The sequence below is a fragment of the Salvelinus alpinus genome, chromosome 16 (genome assembly GCF_045679555.1).
Source record: "Salvelinus alpinus chromosome 16, SLU_Salpinus.1, whole genome shotgun sequence".
NCBI classification, from domain to species: Eukaryota; Metazoa; Chordata; class Actinopteri; order Salmoniformes; family Salmonidae; genus Salvelinus; species Salvelinus alpinus.
Genome location: NC_092101.1, coordinates 33,978,973 through 34,000,827, shown reverse-complemented (window position 1 = coordinate 34,000,827; position 21,855 = coordinate 33,978,973). Strand labels below are relative to the sequence as shown.

Below are 21,855 nucleotides of genomic sequence, written 5' to 3'. Positions count from 1 at the left end.
AATTGTAGACCTCAACAAGTCTGATTCATTCTTGGGAGCAATTTCCAAATGCCTGAAGGTACCACGTTCATCTGTACAAACAATAGTACGCAAGTATAAACACCATGCGACCACGCAGCCGTCATACCGCTCAGGAAGGAGACGCGTTCTGTCTCCCAGAGATAAACGTACTTTGGTGTGAAAAGTGCAAATCAATCCCAGAACAACAGCAAAGGACCCTGTGAAGATGCTGGAGGAAACAGATACAAAAGTATCTATATCCACAGTAAAACGAGTCCTATATAGACATAACCTGAAAGGCCGCACAGCAAGGGAGTAGCCACTGCTCCAAAACCGCCATAAAAAAGCCAGACTACGGTTTGCAACTGCACATGGGGACAAAGATCGTACTTTTTTGAGAATTGTACTCTGGTCTGATTAAACAAAAATAGAACTGTTTGGCCAAAATGACCATCGTTATGTTTGGAGGAAAAAGGGGGACGCTTGCAAGCCGAAGAACACCATCCCAACTGTGAAGCACGGGGGTGGCAGCATCATGTTGTGGGGGTGCTTTGCTGCAGAAGGGACTGGTGCACTTCACAAAATAGATTGCATCATGAGGGAGGAAAATTATGTATGTATGAATCAACATCTCAAGACATCAGTCAGGAAGTTAAAATGGGTCTTCCAAATGGACAATGACCCCAAGCATACTTCCAAAGTTGTGGCAAAATGGCTTAAGGACAACAAAGTCAAGGTATTAGAGTGGCCATCACAAAGCCCTGACCTCAATCCTATAGAAAATCTGTTGGCAGAACTGAAAAAGCGTGCGCAAGCAAGGAGGCCTACAAACCCGACTCAGATACACCAGCTCTGTCAGGAGGAATGAGTCAAAATTGACCCAACTTATTGTGGGAAGCTTGTGGAAGGCTACCCAAAATATTTTACCCAAGTTAAACAATTTAAAGGCAATGGTACCAAATACTAATTGAGTGTATGTAAACTTCTGACCCACTGGGAATGTGATGAAAGAAATAAAAGCTTAAATAAATCAATGTCTCTACTATTATTCTGACATTTCACATTCTTAAAATAAAGTGGTGATCATAACTGACCTAAGACAGGGCATTTTCAGAAATTGTGAAAAGCTGAGTTTAAATGTATTTGGCTAAGGTGTATGTAAACTTCCGACTTCAACTGTATATACCGTACTTCACTACTTTTGACGAGAGCCCTATAGGCCATTCTGTCCTTTTCAAAGTCAGACAACGGTCAGTCATATCGGAAGTGAGATTCATTCCTGCTTGGAAGCTGCTTCTTCTCTCACTGGAAGGCATCTGGGTTTGTATTCATAAAGCAAGTCAGAGTATGTGTGCTGATCTAGATTCAGGTCCCCCCTGTCCATGTAATCTTATTCCATTATGCTCAGAAAAGTCCAACCTGATCTTAGATCAGCACTCCTACTCTGAAGCACATTATGAATATGTGCCCTGTAGTGTCCAACCTGATCTTAGATCAGCACTCCTACTCTGAAGCACATTATGAATATGTGCCCTGTAGTGGTAATCAGCGAGGGTCACTGAGGCAGTACCTCCTTCAGGAGCAAGACATTTTACCTTAATAATTATGACTTCACCCACTTTGATTTGATTGATCATGCGGCAGGCTTGACAAGACACACAATTAAAAGAGTGTAAGGCGAGAAATTTATATTTAATGGTACGACTGATTTAAACGTAATGACGCATCCAGCACAGACGTAATGACCCAAGTAATCTAAGTGTGATTTAATGATGCACATACCAATTTTAACTAAATTGAAACTGGAATATTCCGTCTTGATGATTGTGAGACACAAATGCAACAGTAATAATGATTATATCAAGTACATATTTAATCTTATTCCTTGTCAAATCTAAATCTATCACTGACTACCAAAGGTACAGCATTCTGTAATCAAAGTCCTGGATATTCTCAAATAAATCTTCCACCTTTCCTATCTGAATCATCTGTGAACATAAGAGAGAGCAGAAAACTGAGGATGGAGAGGGAGGAAGTGAAAAATGAAATGAGAAGAGCTTATTCTTTTAAGGCAGAAGCCATGCCGAGCTGGATTCCTCATCGAGGAGGAAGGAAGGGTTATTCAGGGGGAGCTGTCACTTTGCTAGAAGTGGGGGAGGGGGGGTGCATATTTCACAGCAGCAGAGAGAGCCTGCCTGCCGCTAGTGCTAGTGCCGTCTTGGTCATGCACAGACTTGCAGCAACTGTCGTCTTCTTCTTAACCTATTTAATCCCATCAGTCGCAATAGTGACCGTAAAAAACGTTTTCAGTTGTAAGGCTCTAAAAATGTTACTGAATGATATATCAATGCATTTCCAGGAAATATTGAAATAAAAGAGGGTCTCAATGAAATATGTGCAATGTCACATGTTTAGTGTACATTTTCACATGACCAGAGCTGTTTACTTCCTGGTTGCACCATGAGAAGAGGATGGCTACATCAAAGCTCCCAAACAGAAGGTTAGTAAAGTATGTTAACATAAAGTTAGGACAAAGATTTTTGGTACACATCATCTTTAAGGTGTCTAGTATTGATATATGCATTTGCAATTACTCAACTTTGTTCAGTGTGGTCATAGAATGAGTAAACATGTTGACGGCAACAATAGTGACCGGCGAGATAACACAGTGCATCTAGGTATACATATACTTATACACATACATAGCTCTTGTTCTACCTAACTTTCTACTCTGTTCTTTCTTTTAGTTTTACTTTGAGTCAAGTTCTGGATATTTTAGATCTAGGTGATCTAGGCCCAGACAAGGCATGCAATATTGCAGTTATCCCTCAAAATGAGAAAGATGCTGTCCTCCGTGATTGTGATAGCGATGGGTCAGATATGGACTATGAAGGGGAGACAGGCCATTTTCCAGCCAGGCTGTTGAATGCATATGCTGAACCTATGCAAACAGATCATGACAGGAACAACGTTATCGGTGATGATGACCTACCCCTCACCACCACCCCCCCCCCACCCCCCCCCCCCCCCCCCCCCCCCCCCCCCCCCCCTCCCTCCCCCACCGTTCATAATGAAGAGCCAACGGCCTCTACTCGTCAGAGGGTCCAGTCAGAAGAGCCAAGGGTAAAGCTGCAAGTGGTCAAAAATAAAGATTGAGTGTTCAAACGATCGAAGAGGCCTGCCACCGCTGTGATTCCAAAACACATTGTATACAGCCCAAATGCTGCAGAATGTGTCAAACAAAGCTGCCCCAACCCAATGGATGTTGTCCTACTAATGTATCCACCCACCCTAAGAGAGATCACCATTGAAATGTCTCTACTCCACCCAGACCAAGGACAAGCAACTGTATCTGAGTATGGATGAGCTCCTTACATTCTATGGGATCCTTATCATATCTGGGTACAGCTCTGTTCCTAGAAGACACATGTACTGGTCACTTGACAGTGATGTACACAATGAAAGCATTTCAGATTCAATGCGGATAAATCGCTTTGATTAAATAATGGCCTCAGTTCATGTGGTTGACAACACAAAGATCACTGATGACCCATTTTTTAAGGTTCATCTTCTCCGAGCTCAATCAGTCATACAAAGTCATGCCATTTCAGGAATGGCTGTCAGTGGATGAGAGCATGATCCGATACTATGGCCGACATGGATGTAAGCAATACATTAGAGGTAAACCAATCCGTTTTGGTTACAAGCTATGGAGCCTTGCCTCACCCAGTGGTTACATGTATCACATGGAGCCATATGGTGGATCCCACACACTCCTCCCTGAGACTGGATTGGGTCAGGGACCCAGAGTTGTTACTGGTGTTGCAGAGCAATCTCAGGCGCCTCAAGGTTGCAAGTTCCTTCATGACAACCTCTTCACTTCGCTTGCACTCCTTGATGAAATGACAAAAAGAGGATATGGGAGCTCTGGAGCGATGAGGCAAAATCGTCTGTTTGATGTCCCATTCAAGCCACAGAAGGACTTCCCAGGTTACCCCTGGGAACCTCTGAGGTTCTGACCCAAGGAGACAAGTTGCTGTCACAGTATACGAACCGGCTCAAAGTTCGTAACAAAAGGGAGACAACGTGGAGACAAGGAATAACAAAATATACAAAATATATATTATATTATATACAGTAGCAAACTAAATACAATTAACAATGTTGTGTGTAATCAGTAATGTAAGTGAGTGTTTGCATGCATGTATAAATGTGATAATGCGGGGTGTTGAAAGGTGCCAAAGCAAACAAACAAAAAGGCCACAAAAACACCACAACAAAATCTATGAAGGTGTCTGCATGGAGAGAGTCTCCTCCATGAATGGGGAAGTGGTGTATTTATCCTGGGACACACCCGGGCCCAGGTGTGTCCCATGTCGCTGCTGACCCTCCTGGCTCTGCCCACCGGCATCCTAATAAGGAATACAAGAGCAAAGAGAAAGAATACGGCAGACAGAGTGGGAGGGTCGTCACACAGTGGCAACAAACATGGAGGAGAAATACAGTGAGACCTCTGTCAAGAGATGGAACATGGAGGAGAAATACAGTGAGACCTCTGTCAAGAGATGGAACATGGAGGAGAAATACAGTGAGACCTCTGTCAAGAGATGGAACAAGGAGGAGAAATACAGTGAGACCTCTGTCAAGAGATGGAACATGGAGGAGAAATACAGTGAGACCTCTGTCAAGAGATGGAACAAGGAGGAGAAATACAGTGAGACCTCTGTCAAGAGATGGAACATGGAGGAGAAATACAGTGAGACCTCTGTCAAGAGATGGAACAAGGAGGAGAAATACAGTGAGACCTCTGTCAAGAGATGGAACATGGAGGAGAAATACAGTGAGACCTCTGTGAAGAGATGGAACAAGGAGGAGAAATACAGTGAGACCTCTGTCAAGAGATGGAACATGGAGGAGAAATACAGTGAGACCTCTGTCAAGAGATGGAACATGGAGGAGAAATACAGTGAGACCTCTGTCAAGAGATGGAACAAGGAGGAGAAATACAGTGAGACCTCTGTCAAGAGATGGAACATGGAGGAGAAATACAGTGAGACCTCTGTCAAGAGATGGAACAAGGAGCGACGTGCCTTTGACAGAGTCCCACAACCAAAATGGATCAACTGATACAATGAGCACATGGGTGGTGTTGACCTTCATGACCTACAGGTTTCAAGATACCATATCTCAATCAGGTCTAAGAAGTGGTGGCGGCCCATCTCTGCATGGTCTCTCAACAGTGCACTCGTAAACAGCCATTTCTTTTAAAGAGACGTTATGGGAGGGACCATCGACCTGCTCACCTTCTCATGGATAGCGGCACAGTCTCTTATGCAAAAGTTTGGCCCGAAACCACTGAGCCACGGAAGGAGATCTCTACTGGCTGCTACTGTTGAAGATCAGGCAAGATATGACAAAGCTTCTCACTGGCCAATCAACACGATGCACCGGTTCCAGAGATGTCGTCATTGTGACAAACGCACTACCTATGCATGTGAGAAATGCAAAGCGCCACTGCACATTGAGTGCTTCAAGATATACTATGGACAGTGGAAAAGGAGATAAGAGTGAATGAAAAAGCCAATAAAAGAACAATAGAAAAGTCAATAAAGGGTGAGGAGAAGCAGTACAACGGACTCTAGGAAGAAAAGAAAAGTAAACGAAAAATAATAAAAATGACTGAAATGTTTTTGGTAAAGAAGTTCAATTGATTCAAGATGTACTGTATGACAGTAGGTCTGACTGATCGTAGTTCAAAATAGGGATGCACAAACTAATCGTGCACTTGGTTCTGAAGCCTACCTCTATGATATATATATATTATTTTATTTTGTTCAGTGTAGGCCTCTACTTGAATGCATATTCTACAAGGTACCTCGATCCTAAATGTTACCTGTATGTTCAATGTAATGAATCACATGACTGCTATACAGTTTTTAGTGAATGTTGCACTAAAATGTCACAATGACATTTACATTTAAGTCATTTAGCAGACGCTCTTATCCAGAGCGACTTACAAGTTGGTGCATTCACCTTATGATGTCCAGTGGAACAACCACTTTACAATAGTGCATCTAACTCTAAGGGGGGGGGGGGGGGGGGTTAGAAGGATTACTTTATCCTATCCTAGGTATTCCTTAAAGAGGTGGGGTTTCAGGTGTCTCCGGAAGGTGGTGATTGATTCCGCTGACCTGGCGTCGTGGGGGAGTTTGTTCCACCATTGGGGTGCCAGAGCAGCGAACAGTTTTGACTGGGCTGAGCGGGAGCTGTACTTCCTCAGAGGTAGGGAGGCGAGCAGGCCAGAGGTGGATGAACGCAGTGCCCTTGTTTGGGTGTAGGGCCTGATCAGAGCCTGAAGGTACGGAGGTGCCGTTCCCCTCTGTGTAACATGACAATGTTACAATGAGTATTGCACTAAAGTCCAAGTTCAAATGTTACAATAAAGTTACAATATTAATGTTTCAGTACATGTTGCACTAAAGTAACAATGTTACAATGTATATTACAATAAAGTAACAATGTTTAAATGTATATTACAATAAAGTAACAATGTATATTACAATAAAGTAACAATGCATATTACAATAAAGTAACAATGTTACAATGTATATTACAATAAAGTAACAATGTATGTTACAATAAAGTAACAATGTATATTACAATAAAGTAACAATGTATATTACAATAAAGTAACAATGTTACAATGTATATTACAATAAAGTAACAATGTTACAATGTATATTACAATACAGTAACAATGTTACAATGTATATTACAATAAATTAACAATGTATGTTACAATAAAGTAACAATGTATATTACAATAAAGTAACAATGTTACAATGTATATTGCAATAAAGTAACAATGGTACAATGTATAATACAATAAAGTAACAATGTTACAATGTACGTTACAATAAAGTAACAATGTATATTACAATAAAGTAACAGTGTTACAATGTATATTACAATAAAGTAACAATGTTACAATGTATATTACAATAAAGTTACAATGTATATTACAATAAAGTAACAATGTTGAAATACGTTGATGGTTGTTGTTTTTTTTGTCTTTGCTCTCAGTATTCGTATCGGTGTTGCATAAGGGTTTTTGATATGTAAAAAAGTCACACTAGAATGTGATGGGGCATTTTAGTAGCAATGCTGGGGACTGCCAGTGACAGAGTTTTAAATGTGTTAATAACTGGGCTGGGTTATTTAAGAATTTTGATGACTGCATCGGAGAAATATGTTAATTCAGTATACATCACATTATCCCACCGGTCACAATTGTGACCGACCATAAAACACACTCTTTCACCTACTTTTCCATGAAATTTTTTAAAAAGAATGATTGATTATTTCAAAAGGTTACTAATGACACATGATTTGGATATTTTCATATATGGGAAAAATTTGTGATTAAATGGGTTAAAGACAATCCTCTAGAAAAGACGCCTCTGTTAATGCACAGTCTCCTGCCTGTCACAGTGTCTTTCCTTTCACAGTCTCCTGCCTGTCACAGTGTCTTTCCTTTCACAGTATCTAGCCTGTCACAGTATCTTTCCTGTCACAGTATCTTGCCTGTCACAGTCTCCTGCCTGTCACAGTCTCCTGCCTGTCACAGTCTCCTGCCTGTCACAGTCTCCTGCCTGTCACAGTCTCCTGCCTGTCACAGTGTCTTTCCTTTCACAGTATCTAGCCTGTCACAGTCTCCTGCCTGTCACAGTGTCTTTCCTTTCACAGTATCTAGCCTGTCACAGTATCTAGCCTGTCACAGTATCTTTCCTGTCACAGTATCTTGCCTGTCACAGTCTCCTGCCTGTCACAGTGTCTTTCCTGTCACAGTATCTTGCCTGTCACAGTCTCCTGCCTGTCACAGTCTCCTGCCTGTCACAGTCTCCTGCCTGTCACAGTCTCCTGCCTGTCACAGTGTCTTTCCTGTCACAGTATCTAGCCTGTCACAGTATCTTGCCTGTCACAGTATCTGCCTGTCACAGTATCTTGCCTGTCCCAGTCTCCTGCCTGTCACAGTATCTTGCCTGTCACAGTCTCCTGCCTGTCACAGTGTCTTTCCTGTCACAGTGTCTTTCCTGTCACAGTGTCTTTCCTGTCACAGTATATTGCCTGTCACAGTATCTTGCCTGTCACAGTCTCCTGCCTGTCACAGTATCTTGCCTGTCACAGTCTCCTGCCTGTCACAGTTCACTATAGGTGTGAGAGAGGGTTTTTTCACAAAAGGAAAATAGTCACATGAAGCATTATCTGCCATTACTTATGTAATATAACCTAGTCCCTGCTTGCAGGTTCCAATGGCACGTACTGTATCTTCAATATAAATGGCCTACAATAACAGCTATGGTATATGGATAAGGAGGTTATGAAAACAGTTTCCACAGGCATCTGTTGAGATTAGCAATGTGCTGAGAGAGTAAAGGGATGCCTCAAGGTCAAAGTTTTGACATGATCTAATTAATCGTAGTATGGACTGTAATATAATGTAAAATCGTTTCACAACACAAGTACTTCAACATTTATCGCCTCGCTGCACAAGGTGTGACAGGTAATTAAAGCTTCATTCAGTCGGTAAACAAATCATTTCCCTGTCTAATGTGGAGTAAACGCTTCACCCCTCCGCCCTCCCTCTCTTCTTCCCTTCTACTCCTGCCTCCCTCCCCTCCAGGGATGTTGAGAAGTGAGACAGAAATGTGATCTTGTCCAGCCGACTATGTGGTGACTGGTCGATCCATACCATTGATTATAGTTTCTGTCCCTTAATGAGTATGGTGATAGAATACCAGCCAGAACAGTAGAGAGAAACACTGTCTTGGCGCTCTGCTGACAGCATGCGTCCCAAATGGCACCCTATTCCCTATATAGTGCACAACTTTTGACCAGAGCCCTATACAGCCCTACAAACTAGGTATTCTATGGGCCCTGGTCAAAAGTGGTGCACTAAATAGGGAAAAAGGTGCATTTTGGGATGCAGAATGACAGTCACCCTGAGAACACGCCACCTGTCCTGCAGGCAGGCCCTGACACGGCCATTGTTCTCCTGCCCCCCATATCTGTTCCTGTTTCACTCTGAGGTTAATCACTCTCATTAATGTATTGGGGCCAGTTTCCCAGACCTAGATTAAGCCTAGTCCTGAACTAAAAAGCACTTTCAATTAAGAATCTTGCTTTTTAGGAGTAGGCTTAATATGGGTCTGGGAAACCTGTCCTTGGTGTTTTAAAATTTCTACAGCATTCTTTATTGTTTACATTTACTCAACAAAATCCAATTATCCAATTGAAGTAAACATTTGAGGAGGATTCAGTTCTGAATAACTCAACTGTGAAGGCAAACTATGATTGATAAACAAAAACAACCAAATACAATGTTTATGGTAATAATAAGTGTATGAAATAACTCCCATACTTTTCTTTTTGGTATCTGCGTAAGGAAAAATATCTTGAATAATATACTAGTGGGTGGATGGAGAGATAAGAGAACAAAACAACAGTTCATCCTTGTCCTGAACACATTAAAACACAGCTTCCCTTCCCTCTGGCAGCTGGCAAACATCCACAATGTCATAAATCCCCTCGTTCTTTTCCTTTCACATCTTTTCGAATTTATAACTGAAATAAACTTGAACTGTGGCCAACGAAGTGCTTATGTCCCTCGGCAGATCGGAGCCGGGCGGCCGGTATCGTCGTAGTGGCTAACTATTTGCTAACATAGCAAGCCATAAATCACGCAGAAGGAGAGCCTGTCCCAGAGCCCAGTGGCCGGAGGAGCGAGAGGAACATTTTCAGACCCATTTAACACGGATAATGCCTGCCGCTTCCCTCAGGGCCCTGGGGGCCGCAGCCAGGGCCCGTCATGAATCACCACCAGGCCCTCTACCTCCTAGCCAGGGCCTGTCTCTGTCTCTCTCACACACACACACACACACACACACACACACACACACACACACACACACACACACACACACACACACACACACACACACACACACACACACACACACACACACACACACACACACACACACACACACACACACCTCTCCCTCCCATTCTCTCCTGCCAGCTGGGGCCACGGACTGATGACATTGTTTACCTGAAGGTCAGAAGGTCAGAAGGTTGCCTCATCAGGTGATGAGGAGCGGTAGGAGAGAGGGTGAGGAAGGGGTAAGAGTTTAGGAAGAGTGGAGGATAGGGGAAGGAGGGGCAAGGAGGAGATAGAGATGAGGAGTGGGTTAGAGGTTACCTTTTAGGGTCTCCCAAAGCTCTGTATATTAATCTATAATAAATTATGCTGTGATATCTGTTGATCCTGTTGACTCATTTAGGTCTAAACACATCCATTTTACCCTGATGAAAACCTCTTCTATCCTTCTTCACATTCCTGCCTCAGTGTGTGTGTGTATGTGTGTGTGTGTGTGTGTGTGTGTGTGTGTGTGTGTGTGTGTGTGTGTGTGTGTGTGTGTGTGTGTGTGTGTGTGTGTGTGTGTGTGTGTGTGTGTGTGTGTGTGTGTGTGTGTGTGTGTGTGTAGGGTTGGGGGATGTGCTCTAGAGGTAGGGGGTTAGGGAGGGTGCATTAGGTACTCTTAGTGATTTCAACCATTCAACCGGTCATGTATTGAACAATGTAGCTGACACCATACAATCAGGATGGTCATGGTCGTCTATTCCACATTGGTTCAACATCATTTCATTGAAATGACGTGGAAACAACGTTGATTCCACCAGTGGGTGCCAAGTGGGTTCTCTCTGTCCCAGGTGTTTCTCCCCACAGGATCACTGCAGCAGGGCATGGTATGTATAGGTAGCTTGGCTTCAGACTGTGTTGTAGACAGGCTGACCCAGGTGGCATAAGGACAGAGTGGATTCCAACCATCATGGCAACACTGTCACCTTGCTACAGCTACTGCAATCTTGAAGATGGATCCTCATTTTAAATCACATAGATATTCCCTCACTGGAGCCTAACAGAGTACACAGAGGTGTATTACTACGTGTGCCAACCAGTTTATTAATTCCACATCCATATCTAGTTTTTAAGCATGATTTATTGAACAAAGAAATGACTATTATGAATAGTTCTCACACAGATTTCAACACTGCATCAATTAACCTTCTAATGTTGTTGTCCTTTGCAGCTTCACTTTGATCCGGATTTAAATCTGACTTTAAACAGACGTGTTGTTGGACTGCAGGGTCACACCTCATTTCATCTGTTCCAATCAAAGCGGTTGTCACTCTCAGGCCAAATAGTGGGGAATTGAACCAATCAAAGAGGATAAGAAAGCCTCATTTACCCAAGCGACACTAGGCACATCAGAACTGCTTTAATGGACTTTTGCATAAGGTCATTTCCATGTAAGCACAAACATGTGAAGTGCATAGGAGCATGTCAAATTGGGTGTCAAATGAAAACTAAGAGTACAGTTTTTTATTTTGTTATGGTATATAGCTAGATTTTTCAAACATTTTCCGTCAAAACATTTTTTTCGCAGCAAAGGCTTTGATTTCTTGTCAAACAGATGGAAAAGGGGTCTTAAAAAACATCTACTATAAAAAGTATTAAAAGGTCTTAGAAATACATCATACAAAATATAAAATAATATGTTGAAGTAAAGGCCCCTGCAAACTAATATCAACATTTACATTTAGTTTTGGAGACATTTTTTGGCCTTCTGTAAGTTTAATAAACATTGCCTTGTGCCTTAAAATCCCATTACCAAAAACTCACATATCTTTAAGATATTTTCTCATTTCTTTCCCTCAGGAGGGAGGATAATGAGAGTTCACATAACTAACAAGTAAAGGTAGACCTGTCATTTAGTTAGTGTTTTTCTGATAGCAATTTTGTTTATTAATTATTAAGTGATTAAAACTAACATTTTGTTACCAAATCGGTAATGGAATTTCCCCCAAATATGCAACGGAAATCATATTAGTCACAAACCACAGTTGGGTTTACAAGTTTGGACAGCACAGTACAGTACAGCACAGTAGAGTACAGTAAAGGAAAGTAAAGTATAGTAGAGTATAGTTCAGTACAGTACACAGTAGAGCATATTAGATTTGAGTACACTATAATGTACGGTATTGTGATGTACTGTACTGAACTCTAATGTATTGATCAATACTCTACTTTACTCTACCGAACTGTACTGTACTCAAATCAAATGAAATTGTATTAGTCACATGAGCCAAATACAACAGGTGTAGACCTTACAGTGAAAATCTTACTTATGAGCCCCTAACCAACAATGCAGTTTAAAAAAAATATGGATAAGAACAAGAAATAAAAGAAACAAGTAATTAAAGAGCAGCAGTAAAATAACAATAGCGAGACTACATACAGGGGGGTACCGATACAGAGTCAATGTGTGGCGGCACCAGTTAGTTGAGGTAGTATGTACATATAGGTAGAGTTATTAAAGTGACTATGCATAGATGACAACAGAGAGTAGCAGTGGTGTAAAGGGGGGGGGGGGGGGGCACTGCAAATAGTTGAGTTGAGTTGAGTTTATTTTATTTTTACAGGGACAGTGCACATTAATCAACGTTTCAGTAAAAGGGCCGGTTTTAGCCAGCTGGCTAATTTTCAACCGCGGTCCCTGGGCAGGTTATTAAAAACAATTACAATATAGACAATCATTGAGCAGTGAGCACACGCAGAGCAACATAGGACAAGCAAGACATAGCATACAGACAGAGCAACATAGGACAAGCAAGACGTAGCATACAGACAGAGCAACATAGAACAAAAAGCAGCAAGACAAAATTCATAAAAGCAACAAAGTGTTTCCACACCTCACAAGCTACAGACAACAGACATTATGGAAAGCGGCAATACACAGCTAGGGATTAGGGATTATGTTCACAAATCTGATTGACCTTTAGCCATGTCTTCATGCATTTTGTGAAAGTGTGATATGTGGTGCAGTTATGTGTGTCTGATGGCAGTGTATTCCAGACATGGGAAGCTCTCACAGAGAAAGCGGATTTACTAAAGGTGCTTTTCCTTAAGGGAACTATACAGTCACCTCTCATGGCAGACCTTGTGGATCTGCTGCCGTATGTTTGGGTTTTCTGTTTAACAAAAATACTGAGTGGAGGGGGAGCCAGGCCATTTAGGATCTTGAATACAAGACATGCATCGGTGTATTGCACAAGATTTTCCCAACTCAGGAGCTCATGCTTTCTGAGGATGTAACAGTGATGATGGTTATTGGGCTTCCTATCAAGCACATTGAGAGCCTGTTTGTAGACAGACTGAATAGGTTTTAATGTTGTACAGCAAGCTTGGGCCCAACTAGTCAAGCAGTATGTTAAGTGGGGGAGTATCATAGATTTGAAGTACAGTTTTGCTACCTCTGTAGTCAAACAATTTCGTATAAATCGGAAATTAGCTAGGTTTAATTTGGTTATCTGAATTACCTTTTTCACATGCTTTTTAAAAGAGAGGTTGGAATCAAGTATGATGCCAAGGTACTTAAAATCAGTCTGGGTAGCCATTTGACTAGATGTTCAGGAGTCTTATGGCTTGGGGATAGAAGCTGTTAAGAAGCCTCTTGGACCTAGACTTGGCGCTCCGATACCACTTGCCGTGCGGCAGCAGAGAGAACAGTCTATGACTAGGGTGGCTGGAGTCTTTGGAAATGTTTAGGGCCTTACTCTGACACCGCCTGGTATAGAGGTCCTGGGTGGCAGGAAGCTTGGCTTCAGTGATGTACTGGGCCGTTCACACTACCCTCTGTAGTGCCTTGCGGTTGGAGGCTGAGCAGTTCTCATACCAGGCAGTGATGCAACCAGTCAGGATGCTCTCGATGGTGCAGCTGTAGAATCTCTTGAGGATCTGAGACATGCCAAATTGTTTCAGTCTCCTAGGTTTTGTCGTGCCCTCTTCATGACTGTCTTGGTGTGCTTGGACCATGTTAGTTTGTTGGTGATGTGGACACCAAGGACCTTGAAGCTCTCAACCTGCTCCCCTGCAGCCCCGTCGACGAGCACGCCCGTAATGGGGGTGTGCTCGGTCCCCTTTTGTCTGTAGTCCACGATCATCTCCTTTGTCTTGATCACGCTGAGGGAGAGGTTGTTGTCCTGGCACCACATGGCCAGGTCTCTGACCTCCTCCCAATAGGCTGTCTCATCGTTGTCGGTGATCAGGCCTACCACTGTTATGTCGTCAGCAAACTTAATGATGGTGTTGGAGTCGTGCCTGGCCATGCAGTCATGAGTGAACAGGGAGTACAGGAGGGGAGTGAGCATGCACCCCTGAGGGGCCCCTGTGTTGAGGATCAGCGTGGCGGATGTGTTGTTACCTACCCTTACCACCTGGGAGCGTCCCGTCAGGAAGTCCAGGATCCAGTTTCAGAGGGGAGTGTTTAGTCCAAGGGTATTTATCTTATTAATGAGCTTAGAGGGCACTATGGTGTTGAACGCTAAGCTATAGTCAATGAATAGCATTCTCACATCCTTTTGTCCAGGTGGGAAAGGGCAGTGTGGAGTGCATTAGAGATTGCATCATCTGTGGATCTGTTGGGGCGGTATGCAAATTGGAGTGGGTCAAGGGTTCCTGGGATAATGATGTTGATGTGATCCATGACCAGCCTTTCAAATCACTTCATGGCTACAGACGTAAGTGCTACGGGTCGGTAGTCATTTAGGCAGGTTACCTTAGTGTTCTTGGGCATAGGGACTATGGTGGTCTGCTTAAAACATGTTGGTATTACAGACTCGGACAGGGAGAGGTTGAAAATGTCAGTGAAGACACTTGCCAGTTGTTCAGCGCATGCCCGCAGTACATGTCCTGGTAATCCGTCTGGCCCTGCGGCCTTGCGAATGTTGACCTGTTTAAAGGTCTTACTCACATCGGTTGCAGAGAGCATGATCACACAGTCTTCCCGAACAGCTGGTGCTCTCATGCATGTTTCAGTGTTATTTGCCTCGACACAAGCATAGGAGTAGTTTAGCTCGTCTGGTAAGCTCGTGTCACTGGGCAGCTCTCGGCTGTGCTTCCCTTTGTAGTCTGTAATGGTTTGCAAGCCCTGCCACATCCGACGAGCATCAGAGCCGGGGTAGTACGATATGATCTTAGTCCTGCATTGACACTTTGCCTGTTTGATGGTTCGTCAGAGGCTTCTGGTTGGGGTATGTTCGTACGGTCACTGTGGGAACGACGTCATCGATACATTTATTGATAAAGCCAATGACTGATGTGGTGTACTCCTCAATGCCATCGGAGGAATCCCGGAACATATTTCAGTCTGTGCTAGCAAAACAGTCCTGTTGCTTAGCATCTGCTTCATCTGACCACTTATTTATTGACAGAGTCACTGGTGCTTCCTGCTTTAATTTTTGCTTGTAAACAGGAATCAGGAGGATAGAATTATGGTCAGATTTTCCAAATGGAGGGAGACCTTTGTATGCGTTTCTATGTGTGGTGTAAAGGTGGTTCAGAGTTTTTTTTCTTTCTGGTTGCACATTTAACATGCTGATAGAAATTTGGTAAAACGGATAGGAGCGCCGCCTCTGGGTGAGCGTTTTCTTGTTTGCTTATGGCGGAATACAGCTCATTCAATGCTGTCTTAGTGCCAGCCTCAGTCTGTGGTGGTATGTAAACAGCTTCGAAAAATTCAAATGAAAACTCTCTTGGTAGTGTGGTCTACAGCTTATCATGAGATACTCTACCTCAGGCGAGCAATAGCTTGAGACTTCCTTAGATATCATGCACCAGCTGTTATTTACAAAAATACATAGTCCGCCGCCCCTTGTCTTACAAGACGCCGCTGTTCTATCCTGCCGGTACAGCGTATAACCAGCCAGCTGTGTGTTGATAGTGTCGTCGTTCAGCCACGACTCTGTGAAGCATAAGATATTACAGTTTTGAATGTCCTGTTAGTAGTTTAATCTTCCGCGTAGGTCATAGATTTTTTTTTCTCCAAAGATTGCACGTTTGCAAGTGTCTTTTTTCTGATCGCCTATGAATTCTCAGAAGGCAGCCTGCTCTCTGGCCCCTTTTTCTTTGCCTCCTCTTCACGCAAATCACGGGGATCTGGGCCTGTTCCCGAGAAAGCAGTATATCATTCGCGTCAGGCTCGTCAGATGTGTTAAAGGAAAAAAAGGATTCTGCCAGTCCGTGGTGAGTAATTGCAGTACTCTACTGTACTGTACTGAACTCTACTGTACTGTACTCTACTGTTCTGTACTATGCAGTGCTGTGCTGTGCTGTGCTGTGCTGTACTGTATTCTACTGTGCACTACTTTGCTGTAGTTTAGATGTCCAAAATTGTGAAACATAGACGTCTATGATTGGTTCAGATTTAGTCAGGTCCGGACCAAGATATTACATATTTATATTTTTTTGTACCTATTTAGGATAAATCACCATGAAGAGAATGACATTGAAATCCATAATTATGCATTTCTGTGTGGTACAGATCAGTGACCCATGATTCAATTCCATTACCGCAATTCCGTTACTGGTTGTAAATCCACTTCACTTACTGCAGTTTAATAACGAAATTAGATTTTTTCAAAGTCAACGTGTCATGTCATAGCTGACACCCCATTCTTTCTGCAGACATCGTTGAATCTTCATTAGGATCAGATATTTAACAGAGTTTTTGGAAAACATGGACATGTAAAAAACAGGGATATTTTACCGAAATTCTGTTAGCCAACTTTGCATCTGGACAGTTCTTCCAGTAAATGTGTTCCAGTAAAAAGTAGTCCTTGTACCTAGACAGTGGGGATTCCGGTGGGGTGCCCCCACCCAGGCAGTGGGAGTGCTGGCAACACTAGCTACAGTAACCCACGGGGAGGGGGTCACACTCAGACATTCAGAGAGGGGGTATATTATTGTGGCCCTGGTAGCACAAAATCAAAAGTCTGACTGCATGGAGATGCTTGGGAATATGGCCAATACGAGGGACCGTGTTGTGGGTGTTTCAGGGAAAAGAGGTACATTTGACCTCCATCATCTAGGACGTGACAATGGTTAATAAAATCTCCCCATTTCTGCCCATTTTTTTGCACAGTCTTGCAGGCCTTCTGATAAAGCTGCAACTGTATACGCATTTGTAAATCAAGACCTTTCTTGAGTTGGGCTCTGGGATGGTGCAACTGTTGAGAATGTGAGCCTATGGTTGTGTGGGGGAAAAGGGTTGAATGTGTATGAGTGTGTGGGTGTATGTGTATGTGCATATCCCACGACTATGTTGGGAGATTTTAATACGGTCTTAAATACCTCGATGGACTGGAAAGGAAATCACACTACAAACTATCACCCTCAGGCACTTAAGGAAATCATGAATGTCATGGATATATTGGAATTAGTGTCACACCCTGACCATAGTTTGCTTTGTATGTTTTATGTTTTGGTTGGTCAGGGTGTGATCTGTGTGGGCATGTTGTATGTCTGGTTTGTCTATTTCTGTGTTTGGCCTGATATGGTTCTCAATCAGAGGCAGGTGTTTTGCGATGTCTCTGATTGGGAACCATATTTAGGTAGCCTGTTTTGTATTGTGGGTTGTGGGTTATTGTCTATGTCTATATGTAAGTTGCCTGTGTCTGCACTTGTCATTTTATAGCTTCACATTCGTCGTTTATTGTTTTGTATAGTTTGTAAAGTGTTCTTCGTTTTCGTGATAATGACGTCATTTCTGTTTCGTATTGTCGTGTCCTGTATATATATATATTTACACCTTTCTTCGCATATCTTTTATATATTTTATTATCCAAGAACTCAACTACAAAAGCTTTCCTGCAAAAGCTTTCCTGCAACCCGCTTCACCAATTACAAAAAAGTATTATTTACCTCAAATCTGAAAATCCACCGTGGAAGCTAGCCAGGGGCTAATTCAGAAGCTAGCCAGAAAGCTAACCAGAAGCTATCTGATAGCTAGCCAGAAGCTAATCTGTAGCTGCCCAGAAATTAGCCGGTCTGCTGGCTAGCGTTGGTGTTTCAGCTGCCCACGTTTTGTGGTCATCAGCTATTCCTTTAGTTCGATAATCTACCGGCACTTTTGTGCAACGCGACTCGGACCGGAGCATTCCGGGACTTTTTTTCTCTCAGTTTCCCCGGATTTCAGCCGCAGGCTCTGGACATTTGCAGCTAGCTAGCTGCAAACCGTGTGACTATTGGCTTACGTCGATCCCGGAGCAAACTCAAATCATTCCGGAGCTAGCCAGCTGAGGAGTTCCATCAGCCATTCCTGGGCTACAGTCACCTATCCGGACCCGTTTTTTTTTGTTTTGTTGTTGCTGCAGATACGGCCCCACCCCACCGGGCCTTCACGACTGACTGCCGACGTTATCTGCCCGAGGGAGTTATCCAACTGGCACCTCCGTCCCGACGTTACCTGAACGCTCATCTGGGGCCCGCTAACCGTTAGCTGTCTTATCGGCTGCTATCTGAATAAGTATATCGGACAATTATTATTATTATTCATTTATTTTATTTTTTCTTGGGTCACTATATCTTTTTTGCCAATTTGGATTGATCCCCTCTACCACACGGAACCCCACTAACTTACCGACGGAAACGCACGAGGTATCTACAAATAGACTTCCATACTATGCTATCTTGCTACCGATAGCCATCTACCCGGCCAGCTGTCTGGATCGCCGTGACCCCAACCAACCTCTACTCACTGGACCCTTATTGATCACTCGATTAAGCATGCCTCTCCTTAATGTAAATATGCCTTGTCCATTGCTGTTCTGGTTAGTGTTTATTGGCTTATTTCACTGTAGAGCCTCTAGCCCTGCTCACTATACCATATCCAACCTCACAGTTCCACCACCCACATATGCGATGACATCACCTGGTTTCAATGATGTTTCTAGAGACAATATCTCTCTCATCATCACTCAATACCTAGGTTTACCTCCACTGTATTCACATCCTACCATACCTTTGTCTGTACATTATTCCTTTAAGCTATTTTATCGCCCCCAGAAACTTCCTTTTACTCTCTGCTCTAGAAGTTCTAGACGACCAATTCTCATAGCTTTTAGCCGTACCCTTATCCTACTCCTCCTCTGTTCCTCTGGTGATGTAGAGGTGAATCCAGGCCCTGCAGTACCTAGCTCCACTCCTATTCCCCAGGCGCTCTCTTTTGATGACTTCTGTAACCGTAATAGCCTTGGCTTCATGCATGTTAACATTAGAAGCCTCCTCCCTAAGTTTGTTTTGTTCACTGCTTTAGCACACTCTGCCAACCCGGATGTTTTAGCCGTGTCTGAATCCTGGCTTAGAAAGACCACCAAAAATTCTGACATTTTCATCCCCAACTACAAGATTTTCAGACAAGATAGAACGGCCAAAGGGGGCGGTGTTGCAATCTATTGCAAAGATTGCCTGCAGAGTTCTGTTTTACTATCCAGGTCTGTTCCCAAACAATTTGAACTTCTACTTTTAAAAATCCACCTCTCTAAAAACAAGTCTCTCACCGTTGCCGCCTGCTATAGACCACCCTCTGCCCCCAGCTGTGCTCTGGACACTATATGTGAACTGATTGCCCCCCATCTATCTTCAGAGCTCGTGCTGCTAGGCGACCTAAATTTTAACATGCTTAACACCCCAGCCACCCTACAATCTAAGCTTGATGCCCTCAATCTCACACAAATTATCAATGAACCTACCAGGTACCACCCCAATTCCGTAAACACGGGTACCCTCATAGATATCATCCTAACAAACTTGCCCTCCAAATACACCTCTGCTGTTTTCAACCAAGATCTCAGCGATCACTGCCTCATTGCCTGCATCCGTAATGGGTCAGCGGTCAAACGACCTCCACTCATCACTGTCAAACGCTCCCTGAAACACTTCAGCGAGCAGGCCTTTCTAATCGACCTGGCCGAGGTATCCTGGAAGGATATTGATCTCATCCCGTCAGTAGAGGATGCCTGGACATTTTTTTTAAATGCCTTCCTCACCATCTTGAATAAGCATGCCCCATTCAAGAAATTTAGAACCAGGAACAGATATAGCCCTTGGTTCTCTCCTGACCTGACTGCCCTTAACCAACAGAAAAACATCCTATGGCGTTCTGCATTAGCATCGAACAGCCCCCGTGATATGCAACTTTTCAGGGAAGCTAGAAACCAGTATACACAGGCAGTTAGAAAAGCCAAGGCTAGCTTTTTCAAGCAGAAATTTGCTTCCTGCAACACAAATTCAAAAAAGTTCTGGGACACTGTAAAGTCCATGGAGAATAAGAACACCTCCTCCCAGCTTCCAACTGCTCTGAAGATAGGAAACACTGTCACCACCGACAAATCCACTATAATTGAGAATTTCAATAAGCATTTTTCTACGGCTGGCCATGCTTTCCACCTGGCTACCCCTACCCCGGACAACAGCACTGCCCTCCCCTCTGCTACTCGCCCAAGCCTTCCCCATTTCTCTTTCTCCCAAATACAGTCAGCTGATGTTCTAAAAGAGCTGCAAAATCTGGACCCTTACAAATCAGCCGGGCTAGATAATCTGGACCCTTTCTTTCTAAAACTATCTGCTGAAATTGTTGCCACCCCTATTACTAGCCTTTTCAACCTCTCTTTCGTGTCGTCTGAGATTCCCAAAGATTGGAAAGCAGCTGCGGTTATCCCCCTCTTCAAAGGGGGGGACACTCTTGACCCTAACAGCTACAGACCTATATCTATCCTACCCTGCCTTTCTAAGGTCTTCGAAAGCCAAGTCAACAAACAGATTACCGACCATTTCGAATCCCACCATACCTTCTCCGCTATGCAATCTGGTTTCAGAGCTGGTCATGGGTGCACCTCAGCCACGCTCAAGGTCATAAACGATATCTTAACCGCCATCGATAGGAAACAATACTGTGCAGCCGTATTCATTGACCTGGCCAAGGCTTTTGACTCTGTCAATCACCACATCCTCATCGGCAGACTCGACAGCCTTGGTTTCTCTAATGATTGCCTCGCCTGGTTCACCAACTACTTCTCTGATCGAGTTCAGTGTGTCAAATCGGAGGGTCTGTTGTCCGGGCCTCTGGCAGTCTCCATGGGGGTGCCACAGGGTTCAATTCTTGGACCGACTCTCTTCTCTGTATACATCAATGATGTCGCTCTTGCTGCTGGTGATTCTCTGATCCACCTCTACGCAGACGACACTATTCTGTATACTTCTGGCCCTTCTTTTGACACTGTGTTAACAACCCTCCAGGCGAGCTTCAATGCCATACAACTCTCCTTCCGTGGCCTCCAATTGCTCTTAAATACAAGTAAAACTAAATGCATGCTCTTCAACCGATCGCTGCCTGCACCTGCCCGCCTGTCCAACATCACTACTCTGGACGGCTCTGACTTAGAATATGTGGACAACCACAAATACCTAGGTGTCTGGTTAGACTGTAAACTCTCCTTCCAGACTCACATCAAACATCTCCAATCCAAAGTTAAATCTAGAATTGGCTTCCTATTCCGCAACAAAGCATCCTTCACTCATGCTGCCAAACATACCCTTGTAAAACTGACCATCCTACCAATCCTCGACTTCGGTGATGTCATTTACAAAATAGCCTCCAAAACCCTACTCAATAAATTGGATGCAGTCTATCACAGTGCCATCCGTTTTGTCACCAAAGCCCCATATACTACCCACCACTGCGACCTGTACACTCTCGTTGGCTGGCCCTCGCTTCATACTCGTCGCCAAACCCACTGGTTCCAGGTCATCTACAAGACCCTGCTAGGTAAAGTCCCCCCTTATCTCAGCTCGCTGGTCACCATAGCAACACCTACCTGTAGCACGCGCTCCAGCAGGTTTATCTCTCTGGTCACCCCCAAAACCAATTCTTCCTTTGGCCGCCTCTCCTTCCA

At 43.6% G+C, this 21,855-nt stretch overlaps 2 protein-coding genes across 2 annotated transcripts in view; one reads left to right on the top strand and one right to left on the bottom strand.

Annotated features, from left to right (window-relative positions):
* Positions 1-21,855, bottom strand: part of LOC139541407 (receptor-type tyrosine-protein phosphatase F-like) — a 450,116-nt gene that overhangs the window by 407,464 nt on the left and 20,797 nt on the right. The gene's annotated exons all lie outside the window — the stretch shown is intronic.
* Positions 4,489-5,127, top strand: LOC139540614 (uncharacterized). Its single transcript, XM_071344429.1, has one exon. It carries the CDS (start codon positions 4,489-4,491, stop codon positions 5,125-5,127), a length of 639 nt encoding a protein of 212 aa, XP_071200530.1.

What these genes read in the sequence shown, in the direction of transcription:
- LOC139540614 (XM_071344429.1), top strand. Translation starts at nt 4,489, where the DNA reads ATGGAGGAGAAATACAGTGAGACCTCTGTCAAGAGATGGAACATGGAG.